A 15191-nucleotide genomic window follows, 5' to 3' on the forward strand; every position below is an offset into this window, starting at 1 on the left:
GGCCGCGGGCCGTGTGAGGGGAGCCCCTGGAGAGCTCAACTCTAGGTGATGCTGGGCTGGATTTTCGGTTCCCCTGTGTCACACGCGCGTGTGCCCGTTCGTCCCTCCTTTTAGCCTCGGGGCCAAGAGCTGACACCTCCTCCCTCTCCCCTCCTGTCCCGTGTCCCTTCCCCAGCACTGGTGGAGCTCTGCGCTTCCACTGCTCCACTGCTTCCGCTCTGGAGCTTTGTTTGTGGATCTTCCTGCTTGTTTCGGCAGTTTACACTTGGGACTCCCTACGCGTCAGAAAAACAGATCCAAGGTGTCTCAGGACTGAGGGCTGGCGCAGTTTTCATGTCCCTCGGTGGGAGAGTTTCCTTCCTGAAGGTATGAAACATAGGTCCTGGGCTTCCCTGGTGGCGCAGTGGTTGAGAATCCGCCCGCCAATGTAGGGGACACGGGTTCCAGCCCTGGTCCAGGAAGATCCCACATGCTGTGGAGCAACTAAGCCCATGCGCCACAACTACCGAGCCTGCGCTCTGGAGCCCGTGCACCACAACTACTGAAGCCCGCGTGCCTAGAGCCCGTGCTCTGCAACAAGAGAAGCCACTGCAATGAGAAGCCCACCTGCCGCAACTAGAGAAAGCCCGCGCGCAGCAGCTAAGACCCAATGCAACCTAAATAAATCCATCAATAGCTCTATATTAAAAGAAAAAAATAAACCACACAGGTCCTCACCCTGTTCCCTCTGCTTAGAGGGCTTTAACTTGTGACTCTATATTCCATACGCTCCCCACGAACTGTCAGTATTTTCATTATTAAAATCTAGAAGCAAGGAAGAAATGTCTTATGAAATTATATATTTTATAAATAATTTACCATTGCATTTCCCCCATTGCTTTTATTAATACAGGTTAGTGACGCAAACTGGTGAACTGTTCTCCTTGTTTCCCGTGGCTTATCGTGTCCAAGTGGTGGGTGTTGGGGGTATAGGAGGCGTAGGCTCAGCCTGAGAGGTGGGCCCCAGGCCTGACCCTGCCTTGCTGAGAGGTAGGTAAGGTTGGGGACTGGCAGCCGGTGGGTGGGGGCGGGGGCAGCCTGGGGAGTGGGATGGAGTGGGCACGCCAGCTGTGTTACTACTCTCTGGGCCTTGGACAGCTTCACAGTTCACAGGCGACCCCCTTGCTCCGTAGCTGTGAGGCGCAATTAGGAAACGTGAACCAGAAGGGACCTACTGTATAGCACAGGGAACTACACTCAGTATTATATAATAACCTATAAGGGAAAAGATTCTGAAAAAGAACATACATGTGTATAAATATGTGTGTATGTGTATGATGTATATATGTATGTATAAAACTGAATCACTGTGCTGTACACGTGAAACTTACATGATATTGTAAATCAACTGCAAGGAAGAAAATTGTGAAAGCACTTTGTAAGCTGGGACTCCCTTCAATGTGGATCGTGCTCCGGTTCCTGGGCCAGATTTCTGTGGCTCTGTGGCTGGACATTTCCTGGGACATGAAGGTTTAACCTTGACTCTGCATTCACAAGATTCCTCTTGCGGGGTGGGAGTCCACCTGAGAACAGGGACCTCATGTCATTGGGCACTCAGTGCTGAGTGCAGAGAGGCTGCATCTGTCCCCAGGGAGCAAGTGGTGTCCCCTCCTTGGCGTGGTCAGGACCCTCAGTGCGAGGACCCCGTGTGACCAGCTGACTCTGGAGAAGTAAACACAGTAATCCACTGGATGTCCTGCACTCAGACACTCTCCTGGGAGGTGATGTGTGAGCTGCTTGAGAACTCTGTTTATTTTTGTATCTTTGGTCTCTGGCACGCTACCCAGCACGTAAGGGGCACCCAGGCGTGCTTGTTGAAGGGATGGGCTGTTGTGAAAGGCTGTGACTATGTCATCTGTGAAGTCATAGTAGCTTAGTGGAGCGAGACCCAAAGGTCTCCAGACGGTTTAGCTCAATGAGGTTAATAACCTTTAGAGTATGCTTGTTTTCTCATAGAAAGAAACCAAAGTATAAAACAAGTAATTCAAAGACTCCCTGAGTTTTACTATGTCAGAAATACAGTAAGAACAGCTTCTGTTATTTTTTGTAGAGTACTTTTGTTTCCAGTGAATGTCAGTAGGGATTGCAGTACATGGAATTTTTTTTAAATGAGAACTTTTTTGAAACAAAGATATTTGAGCGAAAATTAAAGGTATACTGTTAATCTGAAATTATTTTTATTGGTTCTTTTCCTGAAACGACTTTGAATTTTATTAATGGAATTACTGAAAATTCGAGTTGGGACGAAGTGTTTTTTTGTTTTGTTTTTGTTTTTTTTAACTGTCGGGGAGGGGGGGGCTAGATTAAGTTAATGGATTTAAGAGTCATGGAGGAGGGACACTGTCATGATGGTCTGGGTCCCTTTAATTCCATATGAGTCTTACCCCTTTGGCTTTGTCTCATTTGCTGACAGTTCACACTGCCCCATCTTTAATCTCTCATATGCAAAGAAAGAGAACAGAAGTGTACGTGGCAAGCATGGTAACCAAAGAGGTATATTATAAAGCACTTTTAAGTAACGAATTGGCTTTACTGCTGAGACTCCTTTGTGGAAAGGTTGGTCTGTTGCAGAGAAGGGGCTGTTGAGTCTTGGCTTCCAGGAGAGAGATGGCAGGGGTAGTTGAGTACCATGTTGATGCAAGCACAGCTGTCGGGAGTCCCTGGAAGAGGGACTGTGGTGTAGGAAGTGGTCCTCAGGGGCGCAGTGTCAAGGTCTGTGTGTTGGGAGGCTCGGCGTTCTTGACTCTTTTTTTTTTTTTTTTTTTTTTTTTTTTTTTTGGGGGCTGGGGGGCCTTTTTTTTTTTTTTTTTTTTGCGGTACGTGGGCCTCTCGATGCTGTGGCCTCTCCCGTTGCGGAGCACAGGCTCCGGACGCGCAGGCTCAGCTGCCATGGCTCACGGGCCCAGCCGCTCTGCGGCACGTGGGATCCTCCCGGACCGGGGCACAAACCAGCGTCCCCCGCATCGGCAGGCGGACTCCCGACCGCGGCGCCACCAGGGAAGCCCCCGCTCTTGACTCTTGATGTTGCAAACACCTTCCTGCGTGACTTCGGTGTCCGCGGCAGAGGACACTTTGTGAGCGACTTTGGCAACCTTCCTTTGCCTCTCCGAGCTCGGGCTTTCCCAAGCGTGAGTGCATAGGCTGGATCCAGTGTTTCTGGGCTCGTGTGCGTCAGGTGCTCGCTTAGACCTTGATCCTCAGGCTGCTTGTGGTCCAGCCAGCCAGGCAGAGAGCCAAGTGTGATGACAGCATGGTGCGGCAGACTCGTACTGGAGATGCGAATAAAGGGAGCTGGACACGTGAGGGCTACAGGAGTGAATGGATTCTTCGGGATTCTTGGGCAGGAGCTGGCATGTGCAGGGCTCTGAAGTGTGAGGCTGCTTGTTGGTGGGGAGAGTCCTTAGAGCTGCGGAAGATAAGGCCGAGACGTGAGTGCCTAAATGTCGGGGCTACGTGCTGGGGGGCCACAAAGGTATCTGGCCGGGGTGAGATCAGAATGTGTGGAAAGTGGGTGAGGGGCCTGGAAGCCGAGCCCCCACTAGGATGAAATGGGAACCCGAGCTGAGGCAGAGAGAGATGGGTAGGAAAGGAGGAGTTAGAGAGAAAAGCGGGTAAAACGATGAGCATTGTTGAGCAACTGGCCATGAAGGATGTGTGCGAAGGGTCTGGACCGTGGAGTGTAGACCACAGCCTCGCCGATGGAGGCGCAGGCCTGGGGGAAGGACTTGGAACTGTGGGTGCAGGGCTGGAACTGTGAGGCTGTCAGAAGAAGTGAAGAGGGTCGGTGAGCGAGGAGGGGACCAGGGAGGGAAGCGTTTGAGCAAAAGGAGGGCGAGGTGCAGTGTCCCGGCCGAGTGGCCGAGGACGGGTGCGCTCTGGGGGGCCTTGAGCCTGGCACTGGGGCGCTCTGTGATGAGGTGGCCCGGGCGGGGTGAGGCGTCAGTTTCAAGGGGGGGGGGGGGGTGGCAGTGCCAGCGGGCCTGTGCTGGCGGGGTCCAGGGAGGTGGGGAGGGCAGCGCGTCGGGGGCAGGCGCCAGCCGCCTCTCAGCGTGGGCCCTGGGTAACAGGCGTTCTCTTTGCCGTTTCCAGTGCTTGCCCCTCCTCCACCGCCACCGCCACCCGTCCAAGGGTATGCCTTCAAGCCTCCACCCAGACCCGACTTCGGAACCTCCGGGAGAACGATCAAGTTACAGGCCAACTTCTTTGAAATGGACATTCCAAAAATTGACATCTATCATTATGAATTGGATATCAAGCCAGAGAAATGCCCAAGAAGAGTTAACAGGTATTCTGTTTTGTCCTTTATTTTAAAACGAATCAACCCTCTCCGATTCTCAGCAGATCCTTCTGACCTTTTCCCCCCAGGAAGCTTCCGTTGCTTTTTTTTTTTTTTTTAAGTGTTCTTGTATTGAGATACAAAGAAATACGCATTGTAAGTGTGCTGCTCAGTGAGTTTTGACGAATAAGTTTAGCCACGCCCATCACCTCCGAAAGTTGCCTCGTACCCCCGCCCCCCACCAGCAGTGCTGGGATCCGTCCCTGGAGGCTCGTTTGTTTCCTGCCTGTGTAGATGGAGTCGCACGGCCCAGGGGTCCGTGAGAGCTGAGAGCTGCCCCTTCATCCTGCTTCTCTCAGCATGTTTTTGAGGTTGACCTGCACCACTGTGTGTGTTAATAGCTTCTTATTTTTGTTGCAGAGGAATGGGTTACGATACAGTTATTTCATGGTTCATTTACTCATTCTCTCATTAGGTGCTTAGGCACTCTGGGCTTTGCTGTTATGAATGAAGCTGCTGTGAACTGCTTGTTCAAGTCTTTTGTGAACACACGTTTTCATTTCTCTTGGATAAGTACCTGGGAGTGCAGTAGCTGGATCAAAGGGTAGTGTAGGTTCAGCTGTAGGAGACGCTGCCGAGTGGTTTTCCAGCGTGCTTGTACCGCCTCGGGCTCCCATTGGCAGCGAGAGTTCCCGCTGCTCCACATCCTTGTCAGCACTTGATATGGTTAGTCTTGTTGATTTTTGCTATTTCGGTGAGTGTGTAATGGTTTCTTATTGTGGTTTAATTTCATTTCTTGGTAACTAATGAGTTGAGCACCTTTTCATGCATTATTTCCTTTTTTTTTTTCCCAATGAGTTGTTTGACTTTCTTCTTTTAAATTTGTTTGTTTATTTATTTATTTTTGGCTGCGTTGGGTCTTCGTTGCTGCGCACGGGCTTTCTCTAGTTGCGGCGAGCGGGGGCTACTCTTCCTCGCTGTGGGCGGGCTTCTCATTGCGGTGGCTTCTCTTGTTGCGGAGCACGGGCTGTAGGCACGCGGGCTTCGGGTAGTTGTGGCACATGGGCTTCAGTAGTTATGGCTCACGGGCTCCAGAGCGCAGGCTCAGTAGTTGTGGTGCGCAGGCTTAGTTGTTCCACGGCATGTGGGATCTTCCCGGACCAGGGCTCGAACCTGTGTCCCCTGCATTGGCAGGCGGATTCTTAACCACTCCGCCACCAGGGAAGTCCCTGAAAGTGGTTATTATATTGTGTGTTCTGAGAAACATCTGACTTCCTGAAGGTTACGAAAACACTTGTCAATTTTTTTTTTGAACAATTATAGTTTTAGTATAATTCCTTTTGCTACTGTTGGCTTGTGTTTTACTCCTACTTATGTTATAAACCCCATGGTACAGTGTTGTACTTTTAAAGAAATTAAGAAAAGAAAATAGTCTATTTACCCACATATTAACCATATCTAGTTCTCTTTATTTCTTTCTGTTGATCTGTGCTTATACCTGGCCTCATTTCCCCCTCAGCCTGAAGAATATCTTTTATCCTTTCTCATTGTACAAACCTGCCAGTGATGAATTCTCCCACCATTTTTTAAAATCTGCAAATATGTTTATTTTCTCCTCATTTTTGAAAGATTTTTGCTGGATGTAGAATTTTAAATTGACAGTTTTTTCCCTAGCAACTTAAAGATGTCACTACGTCGTCTTTCAATCCGCATTGTTTCTGATGAAATCTGTTTGTTGTTGTTGTTTGTAGTTCTCCCATGTCTATCTTTTTTCTTGCAATTACTTTCTAGTTAATTTTGCTTTTCACCAGTTTGACTATGATATGCCTAGGTGGAGTTTTCTTTGTATTTTTCCTTCTTGGGATCCTTAATGTTTTTGTCTTTCATGTTATTTGGGTGAAATGCTGGCAGTCATTTCTTTACATTTTTTTCCTGTCCCATTCCCTCCTCTACTTCCAGGATTGCAGTTATGTGTATGTTAGACCATTTGATATTGTCTTGTGATTGTGATTTAAAACAAAAAAATTGTTCTCCCTCTTTCCTCAGTTTGGGTAATCTTTACTGATCTCTCTTTAAGATCACTTTATCTCCCCCGCCCCACACACACACCTTTTTTTGGTAATATCCAATATTCTGTGGTAACCATCCAAAAATGTTTTTCATTTATATAGTGTACTTTTTCTAGAATTGGCATTTGGTTCTTTTTCATAGTTTACATTTCTGCTGCGATTTCTCATCTGTTCATTCATAGCTGCCATCTTTTTTCTTGATGACTTTGAATGTATTTATAGTAATAGCATATTTATGATAGCAGCCCGTGTCTGCTAATTACAACAGATGGGTCATTTCGGGGTCTGTTTCTATTGGCAGGTTTTCCCTTAGATCACATGTCACCTTTCCTTGCTTATTCACATGCACAGTGAATTTTTTGTTCATTGAACATTATGTATGTTACGTTGAGGGAGTCTGGCTTTTGCTATCTTCTCTGGTACCCTCCCCCACAAATTCCTACCTCTTCTGCCCCCATCTCTGCAGCACAACAAAACTGCTGCTCTCTTATGCTCCTTCTCCGTTTTGTGATTTGGAAATTGTTCCCAGCAGAGTGAAAGTTTGTTTTCCTTCCCTCGGTAGTCACAGTCCTTAGCTGCCTGTTTTCCACTGTCAAAAACAGCTCTCAGGTTTTCTCTAGTTTCTTTAGTTTTTTTAGGGCAGGAGGAGAAGTCTGCTTACTTTGTCATGGTGAGAAACAGAATTCTGAGTTGCAGTTTGATAAGAAGTCAGATTGGTTACCCAGTTTGTGCTGGTGCCCTATAAAGTGCTCTTCGCTGTAAATTTTTTCCTGATCACAGTCTTTGTATGAGAAAGAATGTTTGGGGATTCATTTCCCTTATTTGTAAAACTAAACAGTTGGATTCACTCAGTGTGGCCAATATACATTGGTCCAGACTTTTTAGAAGGTGGCTTGGTGTATATGTTAAAATAAAAATAGTATATACCCTTTGACCCACCAGTTCTCCTTCTGAGTATTTATCCCCAAAAGACATGTCTCCAAAGAAACAATACTTGACAGTTATATGGGGTCCTTTAAATATGTGCTTACTAAAAAATGTGTTTGTGAACCAAAACTTTGGGCACAACTGGTTTAAACAGCTTTATTTACTAAAGGTCTTCTGAGACCTTTTAATATGCCTTATTTGCTCTGAGACGCTCAATGAATGGGCTTGTTTGATTTTGAGTTTCCTTGGGACAAAATCCTGTGAGGATCTGTGATTTGGATATACTCTTAGAGCTGGAATGAAGGCATGAAAAAGTACATTTTCTGGGCTTTTGATTGGCATGGTGGCAGTGGGCTCTTATTATGCCATCAACCACAGTGTACAAGAAGCTTTCTTTTATGAAAATAGGCATGACTAAGGCTTTGTCATCTGGCAACAGAAAGAGGCTGATGGTGACTAAAATGCGATGTTTTTACCTGACTGTATTCCCACAGTCCTGTTGTAGTTATGACTGTAAGGTTCTAAAGTTACCCAGTGTTTAGAAATTGCCTCGTGAAACAGAAAGTAGCAAAGATGGGTCTTGAGCTGTAATTTTTTTTTTAAATTTATTGCTAGAATTTTATTTGGTTGTTACAAAATCTGCAAGGGTATGTATATTAAAGGGGGGGGGGCATGAAAGGCAGCCAGAAGAGTAAGTTATCTTCAAGTTACGTGAAGTGCCAGGCTAATTTTATACTATATTTAAACCTTTCCAAGAAAGTAAAATAGCATAGGTAGGCAAAGGGATTGTTTGAGAGAGAGAAATAGAGCGAGAAGCATAGGCCATAATGAGGTAAGCGGACACATTCATGGGAAAAGACTTCATCCCACTTTAACTAAATTTTCATGTTTCTAGAAAAAAAACCAAGGTTAGCCAACACCAAGCTGAACATCATCTAAAGAAAAAAAAACAGCCCTTAAATATTTAAGGGTGTTGAGCTGCATTTTGTGGCAAGGCCAGCCCGCAGACTGGCATGCCGTGCTGCTCCCCTGGGTTTTGAGCCAACCTGAGAGTTGCTGCGTAGTTAAATGTGTGAACCTTCAGGGTTCTTCATTTGACTATTAATTCTGATGGACTTTGGCCTAAGGTCCAATCTCAAAATTATAATCATTCATAATAGCTTAGGAAAATGTTGGAAGTAAGGTTTTTGTGCTGGCAAAACCCACATGCTAAAACCTTGACTCAGTCCCTCTCGGCAGCCACACTACCAACCGGCCGACATTTATGAAACCTCCGCTGTGTGATAGGCACTGTGCCGGCGGGCGTATGGTGGGGGACAAGGTAGACATGGTTCCTGTCCCTAGTTGGGAAGGAGAGTCAGAGCAGTGATTGACAGTATCGGGGCAGCACTGGAAGAGGGGACCCGGAGGGGAAGGGGAGGCGGAAGAGCAGGCAGCTCCGGCCGCAGACTGTCCCCTGCCACTGACCCTGTCCAGACAGTCCTCGACACCCCGTCTGCTTCCACACGGCAGCCTCTGTTAAAGCAGTGCCTTAATTCTGAGTTCCCAAAACCTTGTACAGGGCACGTGGTAGATATTTAATAAATTCAACCCTGAGGCTTCATTCAAGACTGAGAGGAAAATGCCATCTACAGACGTTCTGATGAGTCGTGAATCCCGGCCCGGTGTGCCCTTAGTCTCGGTCTCCGTTCTGAGTGGCTTCTGTGGGAGGGGTTCCAGTATAAGGCAAGGTCCCTCTTCTCAGGATGCCTCCAGTATCATCGTGGCTGCAGTTGGTCACACACAACAGCCGGTGCCCAGAGCTGGTCTAGGCTGTGCGGGCCTTACAGCCAGCGCCAGGAAACCTTGCCAACGGGTCAGAAGTAGTGGTGCCGTGCTCGGAAGCGCGGGATGGGCTACCGGAAGGAAGGAGGTGTGCTCCTCACCATTTGTCTGGCACTTTCCCTCTTTTTCCTCCTGCGCTCTGTCAAGTGGCCCCAGGAGAGCACTGCACACGTGCTCACGCTGTGCTTGGGAAGAGCTGGGCAGGGCAGCATGACTGTGTCATTTGCAGCCTGCTGCTTATGGGCCCTGTCCACCGGAGGAAATGTACATCGGTCCAGACTTTTCAGAAGGTGGTTTTGTGTATATATGTAAATACAAATAATGCCCCATATACCTTTGACCCACCAATTCTACTTCTAAGTGTTTATGCCAAGGAGAGATATGTACAAGGATGTCTAATATTGTGATGGCGAAAAGCGAGAGAGAAAAGAAGTCATCTCTGTGTCAACCAATGGGGATGGTTAAGTAAACATACTGTGGAGTACTGTGAAACGATGGACAGCAATGAAATGGAGCTTCACAGTATGAATACCACGTCTGGAAACATAGACAACTGTGTGCTTTGTTAATATTACGTTACAGTGTGCAACAGTGTGGATGTACTTGACGCCCCTGAACTGTACATGTAAAAATGACTGATGACAAATTTCATGTTATCTGTATTTTACCACAGTTAAAACAGAGAGAGAACGACAGGAAGGCACTGGCCAGCCTCTGGGAGTCCGACTGGGCTGATAGAGGGAAGGGACCTTCACATTTTAGAATTACTTGCTATCAGGTCATAAAAATTAAGCAATGATCCCTACTTATGTTTTTCAGAAGATGATACAAAGTGATCAAGTGGGCCATCAAGGCACAGGGACATGGTGTGGGTAATGAGGATGCTTTCTCTTGGTCCATGTGGTGGTCAGGGTTGTGTACCATTAGTCACCCGAGCAGGATTGCTTCGTAGTCCATCAGGGTGACTCCAGAGGTCGTGACTGAACAGCCTCCTTCTTTGAACAAATATTTACTGAGTGCCTGGTGTGCCAAACTGCCAGGTGCTTGATGTTCCTGGGTAAGACGTGACTCCCACCCATAGTTTGGTGTGTAAGTGGAGTCATCATGCCAACAGTTGAATTCAGCTGAGAACAGTAAGTGTTAGTGTAGATAAACGTTTTGTGTCGTGTGGGCTCCATTTATTGCTTTGAATACTAGATACCTAGTTGCCTCAGCACAAGGTATTGAGAAGTATTCTTTGTCCTCTCTCTTCTCCTTCTGTCATAAATGGAACGTCTGTATGTCCGTGGGTCTTTTTCTGGGCCCTCAATTCTTTCCTGAGTTCTGCTTGTCTGTTCCTCCAGCACCACACTGTCTCTGTCATGGTAGCTTTTACGTCCACCAGGTACCTTTTCAAGAGTGTGCTTACCAGCCTTTATCCTTCGTTATTTCCAAATACATTTTAGAATTAGTTTATTAAATCCCATCAGATAAAAATTAACCCCTCTGGATTTTCATTGGGCTTGAAGGAATGGATTTGTTTGCAGAATTGAATATTCCTGTCCATGAATATGGTATTCAGTTGGTGGTATTGTTTCTTACGGTGTTTCCAACTCCCAAATAAAAGAGTTGTGTATGCCACTTGGAACTAGTTGTCCACTATCCCTTATTACCTACACATTTAACTGTGGGGAAGTCCATTTCTCATTGTAATGTACTTTACTGTTCCCTTTAGGAAGGACCACATTGGTTTGGCAGATCTACTCCAATCTTGGGGGAGAGAGGAGCAGTGGAGGGTGGGGCTCTCTCTTATTTTGTTCTGCATCTGTGTTTATAAGTGAGATTGTCCCACGATCACCTTGTTGTGTTTTGAGATAAAAGTTTTTCTGGCCTCATAAAATGAGTTGGGGCGAGTGCCCTCCTAATTCTGTTCATGATAAATTTGAGTTCAGTTGGCGGATTTGTTCTTTGAATGTGGGCGGGACTCCCCAGTGGAGCCATCTGGACCTTGAGTTGACCGTGAAGTCTTGACCAAGAATATGGGGTCCTTGAAGCCTGGGGGGGAGTGGTCTGGAGACAGCGTGGAGGAAGGGGCCACCTTGTCTTGCCCAGAGTAGTGTGTGGAGCAGCAGGTGAGATTGCATCCTGGCTACTGGTCAGAGGCGGCAGGGATGGAGGTCAGAGCTGCACTAGCTGCCCTTGAGGACAGCTAGGGCTGTCCTTGTCCTGCTAGGGCTGTGATCTCCCAGTTGGTGTCAGAGGCCTGGTGCCTTCTTGGTGAAGCCAGCAAAGCAGAGGCTCCATCTGTCCCAGGGACTCCCCAAGCAGTGGGTGTTTGGGGCAGGATTAGCTGGATCCCCAGAGATCCACCTCCTGCAACTAGCACAGTTGAAAGTCAGCTGGGCAAAGCCAGTTTGAATAAGCAAACCCTTCTTAGGCCTGCTTTTCTCATTCAAGGAAAAGAATGGAATGAATTTCTGGTTCTTGCGTCCTGAAAGATGACCAAGGCTGTGTCCCAGAGAAATACCCTTACGGCAACAAGGCTGAGCTCAGATGTGCGTCCCCCTCCTCTGCCCACCTCCCCTTTCCCTGCTGTCAGAATCCATCTCCCTCTTTACCACATCCCACGAGCTGCTGTTTCCTGATAATGACTGAGATTTTGAGCCTCTAACAGTCTGTTTGCTATCAATCCTTTGCATGTTTCCCTTACGAGGACCTTTGGGGACCAGGCAGGCATCACAGCTTTTCCTATGTGTACTTTATCAGAGTTGGGTGAGTTAATGTGACGTGCTGACAGAGATGTTCCAGGTGGGGCTCCCTTGAAGCAGAGAAGTGCGGAGAGGGTGGTCGGTGGGCCTGGCACTTCCCTGGGCCTTGGGGCCCACAGGAGAGCTGAGCTGTCCCTGGTCATCACAGTGTGTTTCTCTGCTGAGCCGTGGACAGATAGGCAAAACGGGGCGAGGTAGGGCCACTGGTCTGCTCGGTCCTCGGAGCCCCACAGCAGAACAGCTGCTTCGTGCTCGCTGGGTTCCTGCCGCTCCCGTTCACTCCCGAGGAGCAGACAGCCCCAGAATCTTTGTCGCTTACAGTAGCAAGCCCCCACTGCACGTTCAGGGTCTTCGTGCCGGAGCCCAGACTGAAAGGGCAGCGGTACCCAGGGCGAGCTGTACAGCGAACCGCAGGAGCCCGAGGCCCCGGCCGAGCCCAGCCTGCGGTGTCGGCGGGGTGGGGGGTGCTCTGTGTGCCGGTCACACGTGGCAGCCTGTCCAGCAGCTTCCGGAGCAGGAGCCCCGTCCGCTAGTCTTCCGTGGATGCAGCGTGCACAGTGCTGGGCGGGGAGGGGCTTCTCCCATGCTTGAGTCACTAAATGAGTGAGCGTAAACCCATGGAAGGTTCTAGTTTGATTTCTTATACAAGGAAGTTGAAAGTCACGTTTTTAAAAGGAGTCACGGGGCTTATAAAATTGCTTAAAAACCAGTGTCAGAAGAATGTCCTCCTTGTGTGCCATTTCCCTGATTTTATTGATGTTTTGCTCGAATTCTGTCTTGTTTCAGGGAAATAGTGGAACATATGGTTCAGCACTTTAAAACACAGATCTTTGGGGATCGGAAACCAGTGTTTGATGGAAGGAAGAATCTCTACACAGCGATGCCCCTTCCAATTGGGAGGGATAAGGTGAGCTCACAGAGGTGGGTTGGATCGAGCAGTGTGCGAGAAGTAAAGTCCGTTGTCCTCTTGTCACACACTGAATCACTTCACCCGGGAGGAGAGAGCCGCTAAGAGATCCACAGAAACTGCCTTCTGTGTGCCGTGGTTTTCAGTGGCAGAGGGTTAAGTTGTCTAAGTGCAGAGAAAGACGTTGAGAACTTCTTGAAGCCACTAAACTTTTAAATGTAAAGCACACACGTGCACGCACATGCCCCAAACCAGCACCAGACAGGAGCCTGGATAACAAGGCGGGGCTGTAAAGACCTACGGAGACGTATGTTTGCACAGGTGAGTGTGTGTGGGACAAAGGCGCTAAAACACAGCAGTCGTTCAGCTGTAGCCAGTGATTCATCTGAACTGATGCTCAAGATAATTAGTCAGCCTGGGAGTGGCGGTTGGTTTAAAGTGTCGCCTTTCCTTGTTGTCTTTGTCCTTACCGTGGTTTTATTTAAAAAGCAGTGAAATTTCTGCCCAGAAGCTGTTACTTCTTGGCATATCTTTCAACCAATGGGCTGCTCTGGGATGATGGGCATTGTTTACAAGAGAGGAGGACCAAGGACGGCTTGGAAATCATTCTTCCCCGTACTTTAAAAAACCCCAGACTAGTAATTTAACAGTTATCCCAACAAGACTGTGGAAGCTGATTCCCTTCACGAATGACCTGCACAATTAGCTTCTCACCCCCAGGGTCCCCGAGAGGGAAAACAGCCGGGAGCTTAGAGGGTCTGAAACTGCTGCCCCGTGACCTGCAAGTTCTCTACAGACATGTGTTTGCTCTTTGCGTTTTAATGACAATCCGTCTGAATGGCCACAGCCGGGCCAGTGGTTTCAGCTCCCAGCAGCGCGGCTGGCTGGGAAGTGTGATGAAGTGTGACGCTCAGATAGGAGGAGTACGTTAGGGCCGAGGGCAGGCCAGTGGTGATAAGGGCTCTGTCCCCACAGGGCCTTGTGATTCTAGGAGATAACAGTGGTGCTCCGCCCAGCCCTGCCTGGCTGGGGTCCGGGGTGGGGGGGATTGACATGGTTTTGAATTTGGAGGAGCCCCAGGACCCAATGCCTGTCAGCTGAGCAGTCACCCCTTGCTAATTAACATGCTCTGCATTTGAAATGTATGAGTTATAAAGTTTTGTGTTTAATTGGCACATTTGTTTTTGTTTAAAGTTCTATAAGAAAGAAAAGCATAAGGAGTTTATTCACAGTTGTGTCTGTACATATTTATCATTAGATACTAGGAGGGGCTAAGGAGTATTTTTCCTACAGAAGGGGTGGGGAGGATGTATGGTGTTCAAATTTGAGACACATCGTTGTGGACGTTAACACGGGCTCTAGGGTAACAATAAGTCTGATCCGAGGCCTGGCTTCGCCCTTAACTCGTTGTGGGACCTTGGGAAAGCTGCCTCACCTGCCACCCCTATAAAGTGGGGAGATGGTATAGACACTACCTCCCAGGGTCCTTGTGACAATTGAATGGGTGAACACACCCCAAGAAAAGCTTCTCCACCTTCAGTGTGCCTCCTGCAGCCTGGGGCCTCTGTTAAGTGCTGGTTCTGGTTCAGGGTCTGGGGTGTCTGCATCTCTAAGCCGCTCTCCTGGTGATGCCCGTAGAACACCTGGGACACAGTGCACACTTAGCAGATGCTAATAGCTGCTGTTGCTGGTCCAAGGGTTCGCATCTATCGTCTTGACCCGTGTCCGTGTGGACGCCCTGATGCCCACAGCAGCCCTTCGTACATATTGCCAAGACTCAGTGGGCATCAGTGTCTCTTAAATTGAGTCCCACCCATCCTCATCCTTTTTTCAGTGAGCTGAGAGGACCTAGCCAAGGCCACAGCGTTTGGTTAGCGTGGGTCTCCAGATTCCAGACCCCTCCTTCCACTTGTCTTTAAGGTTCTGTCAAATATTCGTGAGATGCAGAAATTAATCTCTTCCATTTGAGAACTAATGTAAGATGTTAACCTTTTCTATTTCCGTATGTTCACATCTTGGAGCAAAGTGTCATCCTTTTTGTTTTTCATTTTACGTTTGCTCTCTTTTCTGTACAGTACTTTTCTTTGTGTCATGGGCACTTTTGTAGTAAGAGAAGACATCCTTTAATGTCCCGGTAACCCTGTGTCTGCTAGCAGCTGCCCGGGGGCCGCAGGTGGCTCTGCACAGGTCTGTGCACAGAATGTGGCCCCGGGCCCTTACTCAGGGAAGGCAGCTGTTTGCGATCTACTCCTGCTCTCTCCTACTAGTAAACCCACACACACACACGCACACGCACGCGCCACTTGATCCCAGCCCTATCGTGGCTGGAAGACCCACGCGGAGGCTGAGGGGTCTGTGAGGGCCGTTCACTCTCTGGGGTTTAACTTCTGGACCCTCTTCAG

The 15191-nt window shown here is 48.2% G+C and overlaps 1 protein-coding gene across 1 annotated transcript in view; it reads left to right on the forward strand.

Annotated features, from left to right (window-relative positions):
* Nucleotides 1-4139: 4139 nt before the first annotated feature.
* Nucleotides 4140-15191, forward strand: part of AGO2 (argonaute RISC catalytic component 2) — a 43065-nt gene continuing 32013 nt past the window's right edge. Inside the window, 2 exon segments of the mRNA XM_007464591.1 lie at nt 4140-4324; nt 12669-12789. Coding sequence (XP_007464653.1) covers nt 4248-4324; nt 12669-12789 — 198 coding nt within the window. The 5' untranslated portion in view covers nt 4140-4247.

This window comes from Lipotes vexillifer, unplaced genomic scaffold (genome assembly GCF_000442215.2).
Source record: "Lipotes vexillifer unplaced genomic scaffold, Lipotes_vexillifer_v1.1 scaffold394, whole genome shotgun sequence".
Taxonomy (NCBI): Eukaryota; Metazoa; Chordata; class Mammalia; order Artiodactyla; family Lipotidae; genus Lipotes; species Lipotes vexillifer.